This window comes from Nothobranchius furzeri, chromosome 7, assembly GCF_043380555.1.
Source record: "Nothobranchius furzeri strain GRZ-AD chromosome 7, NfurGRZ-RIMD1, whole genome shotgun sequence".
Lineage (NCBI taxonomy): Eukaryota > Metazoa > Chordata > Actinopteri > Cyprinodontiformes > Nothobranchiidae > Nothobranchius > Nothobranchius furzeri.
Genome location: NC_091747.1, coordinates 64,669,679 through 64,688,085, shown reverse-complemented (window position 1 = coordinate 64,688,085; position 18,407 = coordinate 64,669,679). Strand labels below are relative to the sequence as shown.

General features: G+C 49.4%; 1 protein-coding gene across 1 annotated transcript in view; it reads right to left on the bottom strand.

Annotated features, from left to right (window-relative positions):
- Positions 1 to 358: 358 nt before the first annotated feature.
- kmt2ca (lysine (K)-specific methyltransferase 2Ca) overlaps positions 359 to 18,407 on the bottom strand; it is a 99,654-nt gene continuing 81,605 nt past the window's right edge. The window contains exons 59-76 of the mRNA XM_054736189.2: positions 18,215 to 18,390; positions 17,977 to 18,089; positions 17,764 to 17,901; positions 17,570 to 17,677; positions 17,399 to 17,497; positions 17,123 to 17,317; positions 16,926 to 17,053; positions 16,582 to 16,777; positions 16,295 to 16,504; positions 14,146 to 14,519; positions 10,896 to 11,008; positions 10,690 to 10,826; positions 10,488 to 10,615; positions 10,184 to 10,385; positions 9,275 to 9,391; positions 1,241 to 1,314; positions 1,052 to 1,160; positions 359 to 971 (exon numbers count right to left, since the gene is read on the bottom strand). Coding sequence (XP_054592164.2) covers positions 879 to 971; positions 1,052 to 1,160; positions 1,241 to 1,314; positions 9,275 to 9,391; positions 10,184 to 10,385; positions 10,488 to 10,615; positions 10,690 to 10,826; positions 10,896 to 11,008; positions 14,146 to 14,519; positions 16,295 to 16,504; positions 16,582 to 16,777; positions 16,926 to 17,053; positions 17,123 to 17,317; positions 17,399 to 17,497; positions 17,570 to 17,677; positions 17,764 to 17,901; positions 17,977 to 18,089; positions 18,215 to 18,390 — 2,710 coding nt within the window. The 3' untranslated portion in view covers positions 359 to 878. The remainder of the gene's footprint in view (positions 972 to 1,051; positions 1,161 to 1,240; positions 1,315 to 9,274; positions 9,392 to 10,183; positions 10,386 to 10,487; positions 10,616 to 10,689; positions 10,827 to 10,895; positions 11,009 to 14,145; positions 14,520 to 16,294; positions 16,505 to 16,581; positions 16,778 to 16,925; positions 17,054 to 17,122; positions 17,318 to 17,398; positions 17,498 to 17,569; positions 17,678 to 17,763; positions 17,902 to 17,976; positions 18,090 to 18,214; positions 18,391 to 18,407) is intronic.

Sequence of the window (18,407 nt, the reverse complement as noted above, 5' to 3'; positions counted from 1 at the left end):
GAAGGGTGCAGGAGCGAGTGTTGGGGTTGGGCCCAAAATGAGGCGAGCGACCTTCGTCTAACAGAATGTGTTTGTCTCCTGTGTGATGCTGCTGATTACCATGACAACCAGCCAAACCTCAGACGTGTTTGTGGACTAGAGGAGCGTCTCCTGCCCGTTTTGTTGTTTCTGGCAGCTGAGGAGCACCTGGACTGACCAGACCTCCCTCCATCCGCCTACCTCCTCACCTTTGTACTCGTTTGCTGATCTCAGGAAGCAACCAGACTCAGATCAGGTGTGTTAGTTTGGAATAAAGCGTGTAACGTTCCAGAGCGGTGTTGTCCTACACGCTTTAGCAGCTGAATGATGAGAGAACAGCTTCAAGTTGTAAAATTTATTTTCTGTAAATGATTCTGAATCAGACGCACCATAATTCCCACAGAAAGGCCCAAAACCAGGCTTCACTTAGTTTACATCCAATAATAGAAAAACAAAACCAGCAGAGCCTGAATAAAACTCCTATGTACACGGCCATGCTCGTCCAATCACGGCGCGGCACAGGAAGGGGTGTGATCTCTAAACTCTTCTTCTATGGTACAGGTATTTACACGCTGCCTTAGAAAATAGCTTCATTCAGTAATAAATACAAAAAAAATCTTATTTTACAGGAAATGATAAACATGGTGGGGGGGGGGGGGATCAAGTGTGTGTACTTGTGTGTTTTAGTGCAAATCAAACATTCGGTTATCTCACATTTACACTTAATTACACCGAGGACCAGCCTCTTCTGCAGCCCCACCCCACCTGTCATTAACATCTGATTGGTTTGATGATACAATATTAGCTCCGCCCAAAAAGGGGGGCGATCGACCTGCCTCAGCACAGAGAGGGAGGCGTGATCAGTTCATCCATTTACGGCAGTTCATGGCTCCACAGTGACACGGGATCTTGTGCTGGTCATCCTCCAGGTCAAACTTGTAGTCATAGCACAGCTGTGGGGGCGGAGCCAACACAATGAGTGACATCATAGACGTAGAGATCGGTGATTGATTGGCTGATGAATTGATCTTACCTCCTCTCCTCTCTGGATGCGTCTGCAAGAGCTGATGATGATCTTGTTCTCCCGCTCCACGGTCACCACCTCAGTGATGCAGTTGGGAGCACACGAGTGGTTGATGTACCTGTCAATCACAAACAAACCCGCCCCCCCTCAGGTGTCTGCATCTTGCTCTAACAGCTCAGTCTGGAGAGCATGTCTCACCTGGCTGGTCCTCCAGTGATGGTGGCGTCTATCACGTAGTCGTTGTCGATCCGGAACATGTACACGCCGCGGTTCTACAAACACAACGTCAGAGTTCAGCTCTGGGTTGGACCCTAGAGGCATCAGAACCAGGGTCTGGGTTCAGGGGTTTTATCACCAGGCTGCGCCGTCTCACATCTCCTCATGTCCTGTACTCAGGAGGTGTGTCTGATCACCAGCTCAAGTGCGCCTCCTATTGGGTCCTCCAACCCGTTCTACTACACACCCTCCTGGACAGAACGTCTCTCATCACTTCTATGCAGACGACATTCTGCTGTTCAGCTGCTTTAAGGGCAGAGCTCCATAAACCCTAACCCCAGAGCAGACCTGAGTACGCTGAAGATGCCATTCACCTTCTTTAAGGTTGGCTTTATTAATCACCAAGGGGGAACCGAGTTGCCATGGACATATAAAAACAACCACCAGACTGCTATAAACCACAACCATGATAAAAGCATCACACAACACCCCATAATACACGCTTGTGTGAAAGGACTGGTCCTCTTCAAACGCATCACCGTTCAAGGTGCACCCAGATGTTTGTATGGGTTAGGGCTCAACAGGTTGGCCTTTGATGACCACAGGAGAGGTTTGTTTTTCTTCCTAAAACCAATCATCAGCTGTTGTCGTGTCATCACACCATCTAACAAAGGAGTGAACTCCCTCCCTGTAAGCCGGCCTGGAAACATCTTGAATGGTCCAAAGTAGCATGGTTCTTAATGGTTGACTATGGAATGCGAACACTCTGGCGTTCAGAGGTGGTCTTGCACCAACAGGACTAATCTTCCAGCCGCTGGGATGTCGGTTCACCGCCCTAACCCAGCAGCACGTTCAGACACATTGTACAGGATAAGGACTCGTTTCTACGATTACGTTTATTTTACAGCAGGAACATCTTCTGGGCTCAGAATCAGCTGCTTCGCCTTGCTGAGCAAACTTTAACACAACAGTGCCCTCTAGTGGCTGGTAGATGTAAACATCAACAGCATTGTGCTGACCAAGCCCCCACAATGCGGTGTCGGTACAAGATCTGCTCGGGTGCAAAATTGGCTCGGGGTCCATCGACTGCCGATGACGTCTAAGTAGTTGATTGGCTGAACATGAACCTTACGGAATTACGTAATCACGTTACGTTGTTATCACGTTACGTTGGTCCAGGCAAATGTTTCTGTTGGAAAGATGGACAACTTTTACAAAGAAATCCATCATTACCTCTTTGAAAATACACTTTTAGCACAGAGCTGCATGTATATTAGGGCTGAACGATTAATTGCATGTGCAATTAAATTGCGATGTGACAAAAGGAGATTTTCTAATAGCAAAGGCTGCAATTTGGCAGCGAGTGGTTAGCGCAATGCTAATATACATGGAAAAACCCATAGGAATGCTAATGCTAATATCACCGATTACATTCTTACAAATTATAAATAAGAAACGTGCCAAATGATTACATTTGGAGTCTAATAGAAAGTAAAACTACCATCAATCAAGTAAGTACAGACAGGTATTTCAGTAAGGCCAGAAAACTTTTAACTCCAGAGTTTTGGCTAGCAGCTATGAGCGTAACTGAACTACGCATGGACAGGACGTCAAAAACTCTAAACACAAAATACTTCAATAAACGGGACACACTTATTTCCTGCAAATACAATTTCACAGGTGTTGCTAATACCTATGATCCTTCAAGGGATGTGCTCAAAGAGGAGTTCAACATTATGAATACAATATAGTGTTTTATTTTACAAATCGTCGTCGTCTTCCTCCACTTATCCGGGTCCGGGTCGCGGGGGCAGCATCCCAATTAGTGAGCTCCAGGCCGTCCTCTCCCCGGCCTTGTCCACCAGCTCCTCCGGCAGGACCCCAAGGCGTTCCCGGACCAGATTGGAGATGTAACCTCTCCAACGTGTCCTGGGTCGACCCGGGGGCCTTCTGCCGGCAGGACATGCCCGAAACACCTCCCCGGGGAGGCGTCCAGGAGGCATCCTGACCAGATGCCCAAACCACCTCAACTGGCTCCTTTCGATCCGGAGGAGCAGCGGTTCTACTCAGAGTCCCTCCCGAATGTCCGAGCTCCTCACCCTATCTCTAAGGCTGAGCCCGGCCACCCTACGGAGGAAACTCATTTCGGCCGCTTGTATCCGCAATCTCGTTCTTTCGGTCATTACCCAAAGCTCATGACCATAGGTGAGGATTGGGACGTAGATCGACCGGTAAATCGAGAGCCTGGCTTTCTGGCTCAGCTCCCTCTTCCCCACGACAGATCGGCTCAGCGTCCGCATCACTGCAGACGCCGAACCAATCCGCCTGTCGATCTCCCGATCCCTCCTACCCTCACTCGTGAACAAGACCCCGAGATACTTAAACTCCTCCACTTGAGGTAGGACCTCTCCCCCGACCCGGAGGTGGCAAGCCACCCTTTTCCGGTCGAGAACCATGGTCTCAGATTTGGAGGTGCTGATCCTCATCCCAGCCGCTTCACATTCGGCCGCGAACCTACCCAGCAAGAGCTGAAGGTCAGAGCTGGATGAAGCTAGGAGGACCACATCATCCGCAAAAAGCAGAGACGAGATTCTCCTGCCACCAAACTCGACACACTCCACACCACGGCTGCGTCTAGAAATTCTGTCCATAAAAGTGATGAACAGAACCGGTGACAAAGGGCAGCCCTGGCGGAGTCCAACCCTCACTGGGAACAGGTCCGACTTACTACCGGCTATGCGGACCAAACTCACGCTCCTCTGGTAAAGGGACTGAATGGCCCTTAACAGAAAGCCACCCACCCCATACTCCTGGAGCGTCCCCCACAGGGTGCCCCTGGGGACACGGTCATAAGCCTTCTCCAAATCCACAAAGCACATGTGGATTGGTTGGGCAAACTCCCATGCCCCCTCCATCACCCTTGCAAGGGTATAGAGCTGGTCCACAGTTCCACGGCCAGGACGAAAACCACATTGCTCCTCCTCTATCTGAGATTCAACTATCGATCAGACCCTCCTCTCCAGTACCTTGGAGTAGACCTTTCCAGGGAGGCTGAGGAGTGTGATCCCCCTATAGTTGGAACACACCCTCAGGTCACCCTTCTTAAAGATGGGGACCACCACCCCGGTCTGCCACTCCCTAGGAACTGCCCCCGATGACCACGCAATGTTGTAGAGACGTGTCAACCATGACAGCCCTACAACATCCATAGCCTTGAGATACCCAGGACGAACCTCATCCGCCCCCGGGGCTCCGCCGCTGTGTAGTTGTTTGACTACCTCAGCAACTTCTGCCCCCGAGATCGGACAGTCCATCCCCAGGCCTCCCAGCTCTGGTTCCTCCTCGGAATGCGCATTGGTGGGATTGAGGAGCTCCTCAAAATATTCCTTCCACCGACCGACTATAGCCTCAGTTGACGTCAGCAGCTCCCCATCCCCACTGTAAACAGTGTGAGCGAGTTGCTGCCTTCCTCTCCTGAGGCGCCGGACAGTTTGCCAGAACCTCTTTGGAGCCGATCGATAGTCTTTCTCCATGTCCTCACCAAACTCCTCCCATGCCCGAGATTTTGGCTATCCGGTACCTGTCTGCTGCCTCCGGAGACCCACAGACCAGCCACGCCCTGTAGGCCTCCTTCTTCAGCCTGACGGCTCCCCGAACCTCTGGTGTCCACCAGCGGGTACGGGGGTTGCCACCACGACTGGCACCGACCACCTTACGACCACAGCTAGCAACAGCCGCCTCGACAATCGCAGAGTGGAACAAGGCCCACTCGGACTCAATGTCCCCCACTGCTCTCGGGATGTGGTCAAAGCTCTGCCGGAGGTGGGAGTTGAAGACCGTCTTGACAGGTTCTTCTGCCAGGCGTTCCCAGCAGACCCTCACTATGCGTTTGGGTCTGCCAGGTCTACGTGGCATGTTCCCTTGCCATCTGATCCAACTCACCACCAGGTGGTGATCAGTTGACAGCTCCGCCCCTCTCTTCACTCGGGTGTCCAAAACATACGGCCGCAGGTCAGATGATACGACTACAAAATCTATCATCGACCTGTGACCTAGGCTGCCCTGGTACCAAGTGTACCGGTGGGCATCCTTATGTTCGAACATGGTGTTCGTTATGGCCAAACTGCGGCTTGCACAGAAGTCCAATAACAAAACACCGCTCGAGTTCAGATTAGGTGGGCCGTTCCTCCCAATCACACCCCTCCAGGTCAAGCTGTCATTGCCCACGTGAGCATTGAAGTCCCCCAGCAGGACAATGGAGTCCCCTGATGGAGCACTATCTAGCACTCGTCCCAGGGACTCCAAAAAGGGTGGGTACTCTGAACTGATATTTGGCCCATAAGCACAAACAGTCAGGACCCGTTCCCCGACCCGAAGGCGCAAGGAAGCTACCCTCTTGTCCCCCGGGGTAAACCCCAACACACAGGTAGAGAGTCTCGGGGCTAACAAAAAGCCAACCCCAGCCCTCCGCCTCTCACCCGGAGCAACTCCAGCAAAGTAGAGTGTCCAACCCCTCTCCAGGTCTCGGGTTCCAGAGCCAATGCAATGTGTCGAGGTGAGTCCGACTATATCTAGCCGGTACCGCTCAACCTCTGCCACAAGCTCCGGCTCCTTCCCCGCCAGCGAGGTGACATTCCATGTCCCAAAAACTAGTTTTCTTGTCCGGGGATTGGACCGCCAAGGCTCCCGCCTTGGTCTGCCACCCGATTCGCATTGCACCGGACCCTTCATGTTCCTCCTGCGGGTGGTGGGTCCACAGTTGGACGAGCCCATGTATCCGGTTCGGGCTGGGCCCGGCCGGGCCCCATGGGCGAAAGCCCGGCCACCAGGCGCTCGCTCACGGGCCCCAACCCCAGGCCTGGCTCCAGGGTGGGACCCCGGTAACCCTCCGGGCCGGGTACTCCGACTCTATGTGTGTGTATATATATATATATATGTGTGTATATATATATATATATATATATATATATATATATATATATATATATATATACATACTGTACTGCAGCTCCAGAACTGCACATGAAGCCAAATGAATGCTCAGGTAGTTAGAGGGTCGCAAGCATGGCTGGCCACAATTTTGATTTGGATTTTTTTCTCAATGATTTGGCCAAATCGTTTCTTTCTTTCTTCCTGTTTAGATGTTTTCATTTACCGCTAGTTTTGTACTAAACTGAGTTGGTTCCCTTTCTAGTTTCTAATCTGTTTCTAGAGGGATGGGGGGTGCACTCGGTACACTCGTCTTGCCTCCAACATGCCTCCATCTAAAAGGCTAGGTTATCCAGAGTTAACTCTGTAGTTATGCTGCTATAGGCTTAGACTGCTGGAGGACACACTGACCACTTTTCACACTCTACTGCTTTCTTCTACAATCTGCTCTTTAACTGTATTATTTCCTGCTATTTCAGCTGTTAACTTTATTTTCTCTCTAAGTGTTTTTCTCCCCAGAAGAAGCTACAATGACGTTCTGCTGAGCTGTGGTGGCCTCATGGAGGGGGCCATCGACTAGCACACTGCTGCTAACCACTTAAACATTCTCCCTCTCCTGATAATGACTTTTTATTCTCTTTGACGTTGGACGTGCTACTACTAGTTTACCCGTTTAATTATAGATCCACTAGGATAAATACAATAAAGTTGACTGAATGTCTGATCGTCGCCCCTGAGAGCATGCTTCCCTGATTAGTCTAAAACTTGGTCATTTATCCTCTGCTGTCAAGTCAAACTGAAGGAATTTGGGTGTTTTCGACCAATCAGTGTCTCTTGAAGGCCACTCAACAACGTTGGTCTGAAACAGTTTTTATCATTTAAGAAATATCTCCAAACTGAGAAGGTTGGTGTCCAAACATGAACCTGAAATGGTTCTCCATGCCTTTACCTCCTCCCGTCTAGATGACTGTAACACACTCTTCACATGTTTTAACTAAAAGCCCTTGACCGCCCTCAGTTGGACCAGAACTCTGCAGCGAGGCTCCTAACTGGAGCAAACAGAAGAGCACACATCACTCCTGTTCTGGTGTCTCTGCACTGGTTACCCGTTAACTTTAGAGTCCTGACTAGAACTTTCAGGGCTCTACATGCTCAAGCTCCTCCCTATATCACTGACCTGTTAAAGCCCTAAGCCTGGTTCATGCTTCTCCGTCAGCTCCGTAAGGGACAGACACGCACGGATTGACGGAAGCGTTTTGCTCTCATACTTCTCCGTCTCCTGGAGAGCGTTGCAAAGCAATTCCCCGGCAGGACCACAGAGGGCGTAGCGCTGTTCTGTGGTATCCTGTCATGTATCGGTCCAGGATCGTGTGTTTATATTGTGTTTTTTGTGTATATAAGAGACTTTTAACACTGACATATTTCTCCTCCACCGCTTCATGCGCTCCCCACCTCTAAACCCACGTTTCCTGTCGTTTCCGTCCACAAATAAAACGCTTGCTGCGCATCTTTTCACTCCTCCAGTCACGGGAGAATTAAACGTTCATATTTTTAGAGTTTTTTCACGAGGTATTCTTCAAGCTTCTCCGTGTCTGCCGCTAGTTATCCTCGGCTCACTTTGCAATGGCGGCGCTGTAAACAATAGCGGCATCCTGACCAATCACAAGCTTGCGTAATCCGTCTTGTTCGACGGATGTTTACAAAAGTGGGCTCGACTCCGTACGTACTTGCGTGCCTGCCGGAGCCCTACGCAAGGACGGATAACGGCGTTGAGTGTCTCCGCACTGACGCAGACGGAGAAGCATAAACCAGGCTTTATGCTCCACCCCGAGCCCTCAGGTCCACCCACCACAACCTTCTAGAAGTTCCAGAGACCAGATACAAAAGTCCAGGTGACCGCTCCTTCCAGACTTTGGAATGATCTTCCTTTATCCTTACGCAGCGTTGACAGTCTGGACACTTTTAAGCTGAAGACCCTTTTATTTAATTATTTTGTTTTTCTTCATCGGTATCAGGATTTTAATCATCTTTTAATTTTGATTTGACTTTTTGTGACAAAATCTTTAAAAAGAAACTTCACTTACTACTGCTACTCCACAGTGTGTGCTTGTGAGAGAGCCAGGTGTGTGTGTGTGTGTGTGTGTGTGTGAACCAGGTGTGTGTGTGTATGAACCAGGTGTGTGTGTATGTGTGTGTGAACCAGGTGTGTGTGTGTGTGTGTGTGTGTGTGTGTGTGTGTGTGAACCAGGTGTGTGTGTGTGTGTGTATGAACCAGGTGTGTGTGTATGTGTGTGTGTGTGTGTGAACCAGGTGTGTATGTGTGTGTGTGTGAACCAGGTGTGTGTATGTGTGTGTATGTGTGTATGAACCAGGTGTGTGTATGTGTGTGTGTGTGTGTGTATGTGTGTGTGTGTGTATGAACCAGGTGTGTGTATGTGTGTGTGTGTATGTGTGTGTGTGTGTGTGTGTGTGAAACAGGTGTGTGTGTGTGTGTGTGTGTGTGTGTGTGTGAACCAGGTGTGTGTGTTTGTGTGAACCAGGTGTGTGTGTGTGTGTGTGTGTGTGTATGTGTATGTGTGTGTGTGTGTGTGTGAACCAGGTGTGTTTGTGTGTGTGTGAACCAGGTGTGTGTGTGTGTGTGTGTGTGTGTGTGTGTATGTGTATGTGTGTGTGTGTGTGTGAACCAGGTGTGTTTGTGTGTGTGTGAACCAGGTGTGTGTGTGTGTGTGTGTGTATGTGTATGTGTGTGTGTGTGTGTGAACCAGGTGTGTTTGTGTGTGTGTGAACCAGGTGTGTGTGTGTGTGTGTGTGTGTACCAGGTGTGTGTGTATGTGTGTGTGTGTGTGTGTGAACCAGGTGTGTGTGTATGTGTGTGTGTGTGTGTGTGTGAACCAGGTGTGTATGTGTGTATGAACCAGGTGTGTGTATGTGTGTGTGTGTGTGTGTGTATGAACCAGGTGTGTGTATGTGTGTGTGTATGTGTGTATGTGTGTGTGTATGAACCAGGTGTGTGTATGTGTATGTGTGTGTGTGTGTGAAACAGGTGTGTGTGTGTGTGTGTGTGTGTGAACCAGGTGTGAGTGTTACCTGGGACTCATACAGCCTCTCTTTGCGATTGGCCACCTCACTCCTGATGATGGTACCGATGTACTCGATGACCATGGTGCACTTCTCAATGTCTCTGGTGGCGTACAGACCCAGTCCCTTTAGCAGAGCACAGACAGGTGTACGTTTGACATGTATGCATGTCATCATTACATTTAGGAGATTTTCAAGATTTTTGAAGACCTTCCAAAATAAAATTAAGACTTTACCGCAATTAACTAATCAACTATCAAACAAAGCTATTTTTCACAGGAAGAACGAGCAAACCGCTGGCACAGAAGAACAAACACCATTTCATAAGTAGACATGTCTATTTTTTCACACCTGCAAACTCCGAGGGTGTGAAAACGGGGACGACTAGAAGTGTCAGAAGAGAAGTCAGTGTGGCAAAGACCGGCTGCTTGTAAAGGGCAGCAGACGAACAGGGAAGAAAAGGACCGGACCGGTCTGCAGATCGGTCTGGACTTCACCAGAACACATCCTGGAACCTGGGTGGTGCGTGCTTGTTTCTCTCGTTTAACAGGGCTGTAGTTGGCGGCTGAAGCTAACTGTGGCTCTGCAGGAGTGGCCTTATCACAGCCTCGCTCAGACCAAGAGTTTACTCTTCTTCTCTAACTTCAACAGAAGGCAGCTCACACACAGCTCTAGACAAGGAAAGGCTGCTCTAGGTGCTCCTGCCGCGGTGCCAACCACGCCGTGGCGCCGCGCTCCCACAGCGACTCGTGACCTACTAACAGATGGTGAACCAGATGATCACTCCTCCTTCCTCGGAAACCAGAACGGAAACTGTTCCATTCACAAGTTTGCAAGAATGAGACCATCAGATGTTTCATTCACATCAACATAAACCTTTTAGGAGCCCTCGATACCCGGCGGCAGCAGCAGTCTCACCTGGATGCGTGACCTGGCCAGGTACACGTTGCTCTTCCACTCAGCCTTCATGCGGCGGTACTGCGCTGACTTGGAGTGGCGGCCCTGATGGGCGCCAGCCACAGACTCTCCTGGAGACAGCGAGAGGACGCCGGGGACGAGACCCACGATGGAGCCGACAGAACCCTGACACCTGGGGGCGACGCTGGTCAGCAGGTAGGGCCTGAAATGGACACCATCATCATCAGACAGAAGCCTGCTGCTGGCAGTCTGGATCCTTCCCATCCAGCTAACAGAAACCAGGTAACCATGGTAACAAGGTTACCTCTTGGCCTGGCAGGCTTTGGGTTCGGAACGAGCCGAGCCTGATGGGTTGAAGGCCAGAGGCCACTCCATGAGCGGGTTCCTGCCGTAGCGGAAGGTGTAACGCTCACAGGTCTCCACACCGGGCAACTACACACACACACACACACAGGGTCAATGTGAGTGTGTGAGTGTGTGTGTGTACATTTGTGTGTCTAACATACAGACTCAATGATCCGGGTCACTGCAGATGACGTCAGACCAAACAGATCTTCTCCTTTCAGGTAAACTGGAAACAACTTCAGAGTCCCACTGGAGCTCCTCATCTGGGCCACTGGTTCCAGAATCTGGTCCCACACAGCTACACACACACACACACATCAGCCTGGTGAACCTTTCCTCACCTGCCCACAGGCCACATGGTCTGTACCTTTGGGCGTGGCTCCAGTCAGGACCACGTCCTCGTGGCCTTTCTCCACCACCTTGACCTTGAAGAGCGGCCGACCCTCCTCCTCCTCGATGGAGCACACGTACTTACAGCGTCTGCAGGAAGAACATCATCACTTCCAGTTCTGACCCTGATCCCAGCCCAGCACAGACCTTCATGGGTCTACTGAAGCAGGATGGGATAACTGGACTGATGTTTAATGAGGAACCCTCCCTCACCTGTTACCTGCGTGATGTTAGGAAAACTTGGGATAACAGTGATTAATACCGTGATGAGCACAATGAGTGAACAAATACTTAAGTCTGCAGGACTCGTCTTTCATCTCTGTGAACAAGGTTCCTACAGGTTTCACCAAGATACATTCAGGACTTCTCAGGACCACTTATGAAAGCATTAGTACCTACGTCGTCACAGCCCTACCAGCAGATCCATAACACAGTAGGGCTGGGTACAGCAGCCAGGTGTCTGGTTTGATCACATCACTCCTGTTCTGGCTGCCTGTGGGCTTTTAATGGCTTTGCATGGACCGGCTCCAGCTCATCTGATGGAGCCGGTCCGCTCTGAGAGCCGGTTGCTGCTGATGGCTCCTGGAGCTCGGCTAAAGACGAGAGGGGATAGGGCGTTCTCTGCACTAATGTTAACAACCACTCGTCAAACTTCAAGAATTTTAAAGGAATTATTTCAGATTCCTAAACTTAAAGAGCTTTAAAGAGCAAGTCACCCCCTACCAGAGTCTTATTCCACTCCCACTTCCTGTGGGACAAATGCTGTTGCCTGGCAGACCGAGAGGGCGGAGCCGCTAACAAGCACCCACACAGGCTCACAATGACATTGTGGCATCATAACGTACCAGATAACATCATAGTGTACTTCTTAGCCAATAGCAATGGCAGATTTATATTTAAATGCTGTGCAGAGGTTTTACCTGAAGAGGGCGCCACACTGGCAGTTTTAGGCAGAATATTTTAGTTTTAACCAAGATATAATTATTGAGTACACGTGTCTGCAGCTCGATTACACTCATTTATATGGTTTATCAGCAAAGGGTGACTTGCTCTTTAAGATTGCGTAAGACCCCGCGGGAACCCTGTGTGTATTTATACCTCAGACACACCACTCCATCCTCGATCATTAGTATCAACACAGCAAAGGAAGCCAAGCATTAGCATGTTTAGCAAAACATGATTAATTTGAATATGTTGGAGCTACTTCAAACACCAGGACTACGCTGCAGAACATCTAGAGCTGAACAGTTACTACTCCTACCGACCAGCTGCTCAGTTCCGAAGCTCCTTGTGTTCATCGGAATCATAGCTTTAGCCCAATAACAGGAAGGTGCATCCATCATTTCTTTGACAGTTTCTCATAAGGAGGTCCAACAAACCCTGATAGATGGACATCTGGTAGGCTGTTGTCCTACTTGTCCCAACGGCAGAGACTTTGGGTTTGCTAACACTAGCTTTCTGGAGTCCGTACAGTGGTTTGGGGGTGACAACGAAGATATGTCTTGTTTCACCTCGTGGTTGTCGGCATGTCTAGCGACGTGCTTGTGTTTGTTGAACATCATCTGTCTTGTAACCAAAGAATACCGTTTCAAACATGAGTGACGCTCAGCCATAGCAACGATCTCTACGCTAACTCAGGTGTTTGCTAGCCATCCAGATTACGCGCCGTCTGCTTAGGGGTGGCATCTAACCTATAAGAACCCACCCGATTGGCCGAATGGTTGAAGATTTGTCAAGAACTTCATGCTTCTGTTTGATTGACAAAATGCATTATGTGTTGCATGTTGTCACATTTGAGCTGACCATTTATTGCGGTTTTAATGCATTTTCTGCGATATGCGTGTTGCGCGATGACGATACATTTGTGTAACGTGCAGAAATGGTCAGTTTTCACCTACATATTGACCTACATGCCACCGGTCACCTACAGACCTAATTTCATCCTCTAAGGTGGATTTTACATCCTATCTTCCAACAAGCCAGAAGGGCACTGCAGTGCTTGCTGACATTTCAGGGGGAACAAGATGTCAGCCTATGCTGCCAAACAAAGCCTTCATTTGATAAGACTGCAGGATTGCTCACTCTCATGAAAGATGAACTTTTACAACTCATAAGTTAAATAATCATTAAATAATCATATGGTTGAAGAATAATAACAACAATGTTTTGATTAATCTGTGCTTAAATTACTGAGGTTGAAATGAATATTATTCTGTTATGATCAGTAAAGTTCGATTTAACAAGTGAATCACTATCACCGACAGCTCACACACTCAGACACGTGACGATGACAAGGTTAAGCTAATATCCTGACACATCGCTTTCTGTTCCACAAATCAGAACTCCTGTATCGGACGCATGGCGTGTTTTCTGAGGTTTGTTGGTAAAACCCTTTTTACATATCAAATTGTGATTTGTAAGTAAATCAAAATATGACGATTATTAAAACAGAGCTCACTTCACCATGAGTCAGTTCTTGTTCTTGTGAGTTCTTGAGAAAGCTTCGGACCGGCCATCCGAGGCAAAACCTCTTCAACCTAGAGCATCTTTTGACAAGCTGTCAAAAACCTGTTCAAACTACAGCTGACCGCAAACGGTTCCTTCAGAATAAAGCTGAACCAACTTCAACTTCTTAAGAGTTATTCCTAAGACGCAAATAACAACTGTCGTGACCTGAAGACATCCCAAGACCGGTCTAGTCGGCACTGCGGTTGCTTCTATGGACTTCAGTACCTCTGGGGTACCCGGACCTCAACATTCCGGATCTACCATGGGGGCCTTCTATCAGACCAAATTCACTCCCACTCAGTTTCTCCAGATACGAAGGTTCTGCTAACATCACATTCACACATCCTCACACCTCACAGTCCATCCACTTAGATCCATTCATCACATAAAGTGTTGTTGTTGTCATGTTTTTAATTGTTTAGAAAAGACATTCTTACTTTTTATAAACCTGACTGTCTGAATTAATACGAAGTGTGTTTGATCCCTGAAAAAGCAAAAGAATCCTACAATCTTCTGATTAACATTCAAAGACCAACCAGAGTGATACTCTATATTTATATAGAATATAAGTAAAGGTAATATATTATGCTTAAAAGCAACAACCCTACATTTGCGATGTATTGTTCAGCCCTACTAACTACCCATCAGAACCAAACCAAGACACCAGGATGTCTTCCTGGCTTCAGTTTTACCACTAAATCAAAGACGAGACTCATCACCTGTTGCTGTGGCGCATGCTCCAGTAGAAGCGGTTGGCATGGTAACCAACAGGGAAGATGGCCATCTGGTTGTGGAAGGAGCTCATCTGCTGTGGCAGCAGCCTTCCGACAGCCCGGAACAGCAGACTTCCAACCCGGAACGTGTGCTGCCTCTCGCCACGCTGCACCACGGCAGCGATCTGCCGCGCCTCATCCCGCTGAACAAAAACCCGCCGGAAAACCGCAAAGCAGCGCAACTCCGAATCATACGGGTCACGGAAAGGCACCGGGTCAGAGATCGGACCGGGAGTGGAGGATGGAGAGCAGCTGGAAGACCTGTCGCCGCTGAAAGGGAGACAGCGGGGCTTGTGGACGTGGCACAGCATGGTCTTGTCCTGGGGAGGGCATTAGGGTTATTCTGTGTAGTCCTGTGTATACCCTCATGTACTAGTGTGTAATCATGTGTATACTAGTGTGTACCCTCATGTACTAGTGTGTAATCATGTGTAGCACGTGTGTATACTAGTATATACCCTTGTGTACTAGTGTATACCCTCATGTACTAGTGTGTAGTCCTGTGTATACTAGTGTGTACCCTCATGTACTAGTGTGTAATCATGTGTATACTAGTGTGTACCCTCATGTACTAGTGTGTAATTATGTGTATACTAGTGTGTACCCTCGAGCACTAGTGTGTAATCATGTGTAGCACATGTGTATACTAGTATATACCCTTGTGTACTAGTGTATACCCTCATGTACTAGTGTGTAGTCCTGTGTATACTAGTGTGTACCCTCATGTACTAGTGTGTACCCTCATGTACTAGTGTGTAATCATGTGTATACTAGTGTGTACCCTCATGTACTAGTGTGTACCCTCATGTATTAGTGTGTAGTCCTGTGTATACTAGTGTGTACCCTCATGTACTAGTGTGTAATCATGTGTATACTAGTGTGTACCCTCATGTACTAGTGTGTACCCTCATGTACTAGTGTGTAGTCCTGTGTATACTAGTGTGTACCCTCATGTACTAGTGTGTAATCATGTGTATACTAGTGTGTACCCTCATGTACTAGTGTGTACCCTCATGTACTAGTGTGTAGTCCTGTGTATACTAGTGTGTACCCTCGTGTGTAGCACATAGGTAGACTAGTGTGCACTCTCATGTACTAGTGTGTACCCTCGTGTACTAGTGTGTAATCGTGTGTAGCACATGTGTAAACTAGTGTGTACTCTCATGTACTAGTGTAGTCCTGTGTATACTAGTGTGTACCCTCATGTACTAGTGTGTAGTCCTGTGTATACTAGTGTGTACCCTCATGTACTAGTGTGTAGTCCTGTGTATACTAGTGTTTACCCTCATGTACTAGTGTGTAATCATGTGTAGCACATGTGTAAACTAGTGTGTACTCTCATGTACTAGTGTGTAATCATGTGTAGCACATGTGTAAACTAGTGTGTACTCTCATGTACTAGTGTGTAATCATGTGTAAACTAGAGTGTACCCTCATGTACTAGTGTGTAGTCCTGTGTATACTAGTGTGTACCCTCATGTACTAGTGTGTAGTCCTGTGTATACTAGTGTTTACCCTCATGTACTAGTGTGTAATCATGTGTAGCACATGTGTAAACTAGAGTGTACCCTCATGTACTAGTGTGTAGTCCTGTGTATACTAGTGTGTACCCTCATGTACTAGTGTGTACCCTCATGTACTAGTGTGTAGTCCTGTGTATACTAGTGTGTACCCTTATGTACTAGTGTGTAGTCTTGTGTATACTAGTGTGTACCCTCATGTACTAGTGTGTAATCGTGTGTAGCACAGGTGTATACTAGTGTGTACCCTCGTGTACTAGTGTGTAATCATGTGTATACTAGTGTGTACCCTCGTGTACTAGTGTGTAATCATGTGTATACTAGTGTGTACCCTCGTGTACTAGTGTGTAATCATGTGTATACTAGTGTGTACCCTCGTGTACTAGTAAGTACCCTTATGTACTAGTGTGTAATTGTATGTAGCACATGTGTATACTAGTGTGTACTCTCATGTACTAGTGTGTACTCATGTACTAGTGTGTACTCTCATGTACTAGTGTGTACTCTCATGTACTAGTGTGTACTCTCATGTACTAGTGTGTACTCTCATGTACTAGTGTGTACTCGCGTGTTACCTTGAAGAAGGTGCAGTGAGCCTGCAGGGCACAGGTGAAGTGGTAGGTGTTGGTGCAGCGGAGCCGGTTACAGCCGGTCGTGGCGCCGGTTTTTTGGCAGTGAACGCAGCGCAGCGTGAGGCCCCGCCTCAGAGCCAGCTCCACGTTGATCAGGGCCCCTGCTTGGGTCTCGTAGACCTCGCTGGACCACAACGCACAGTTCAAGTGCACCTGGAGCACAGAGGAGCAGAGGGTCAGTCTGCGGACCGGGACCGAGACCGGAGGCACGGGTGTTGCTGGGCACTCACCCACAAGTCCAGGTCCAGGTTCAGGAGCCGGGCCGGGCCATCTGTCTGCCCGTCTCCCTGCTGGTGGCAGAAGCAGCACTTCCGCTGGTCTTTAGGTAGCGGGTCAGGACGGAGACATGTCCCCAGCTTCTTTAACAAGTGGTCCACCTCCTCCTCCGTTGGCACAGCGACCGCCTCATTAGGGAGACACGGACCCCTGAGGAGCAGGAAAACAGAAACCGCTCAGGCGTTTGGACATGTAGGACCCACTCTACGTGACCATGGATCTAAGCCCCAGAAGAAGGATCCTCTCAGGAACCAGAACCAGTTCTGGGTTCTCAGTAGTCGTTGTGATGTCCTCCAACCTGCTGAGTGTGATGCTGACGCTCCAGCGTCTCCAGCGGGAACTCCTCATCCTTTTCCCGTGTCGAGAAAACGGAGAGTCGTCTCCACCTGGCATGGCCCGGGGGTGGGGTTTCAACTTCACCTTCACCTGCAACCAATCAGAGTTAAATCAGCTGGTCAGGGGTCGCCCATGTGCTAAAGCAGTGGCTCCTCCCACCTTAAGGCTGTCCATGTGGGGCCTGGTCTCCATGGCGACAGCATAAGCAGGGGGGAATGTGAGGGGCGGGGAGGAGGAGGACGGGGGAGGAGTAGGCGTGTGAGTGAGGGAGTGGACCGTGATGGAGGACATGTTGTTGGTGTACTGGTGCTGCGTTCTGCTGGGGGGAACCAGCTCAGATCCGGGGTCCGTGGTCTGAGGACAAACAGGGAGGTGCATTACCATAAATGTACCACGCAGAGAGCAGCAGGTAATCACACAGGTGTGCAGCATCACCTTGCATCCTGTAGACTGGTTCTGATGCTCGGACTGGTACAGAGCCAAGCAGCTGGGACTGCAGAAGACCAGGCTGGGTCCGGTCCTGGACTCCCCTCCCTGTAGAACACAAACACGGTCATTTCTGGTGTAATGCTGCAGCTTTAGTAGCTCGGGCTCACCGGGTCGTACCTGTTTAAGGTGGACTGCATTCCGCAGCAGCGCCTTGCAGCGGCAGCAGAACTGGGACTGGTTTCCTGCAGCAGGGGGCGCTCTCTGCGGTCCTCTGGGACCAGAATCCTGGAAACCCATTAGAGACCCTGTGATTATGACTCAACACCAGGCAGACACCTGCTCCAGAAGGGTGGGTTCTGGTAAAATGATACCTGCATCAGCGGCACACGGACTCCAGCCAGCAGGGCCAAAGAGCTCTGCTCGGGGCCCGTGGCTCGGCTCAGCTGGTAAGTGAGGGGTCCGGGGACCCGCAGCAGCGTGGCCACCGCAGCCATCACACCCGCCACGTTCTGCAAGCACAATGTGATGTCATCAAGAGGGAGGAGCTATAAAGTCTCCACACAGAGAGAGAGAGAGGGAAATACCTGAGCAGCAACTGGGTTCACAGTTATCGCTATGGTAACAAGGTCTCTATTAGGGCAGGAAGGATGCACAGGGTGTTTTGGCTCCGCCTTCACTTCCTGTTTCACAGCAGAGCCTGAAGGCAGGCGCACGCGCGCACACACACACACACACACACACACACACACAGAGAGAGTAAACAGCCGATCATCAGATGGAAACCATGAGGATGAAGTCCAGGTGAGGCTGCTGCTGACTAACCTTTCCCCCAGGCGCAGGGCATGATGGGTAATGTGGGGGATGGGCAGGGTGAGCACGGCTCCAGCTTGATGGAGGACAGGTCGGGGTACCTGCTGACCTCCATGTCCACCACGCTCTCAGGGGACGAAGACGGCACATAGCCATCGGGGCTGTCGAGCTCCTCTGTGCTTTGAACCCTGAGAAAACCATCAAA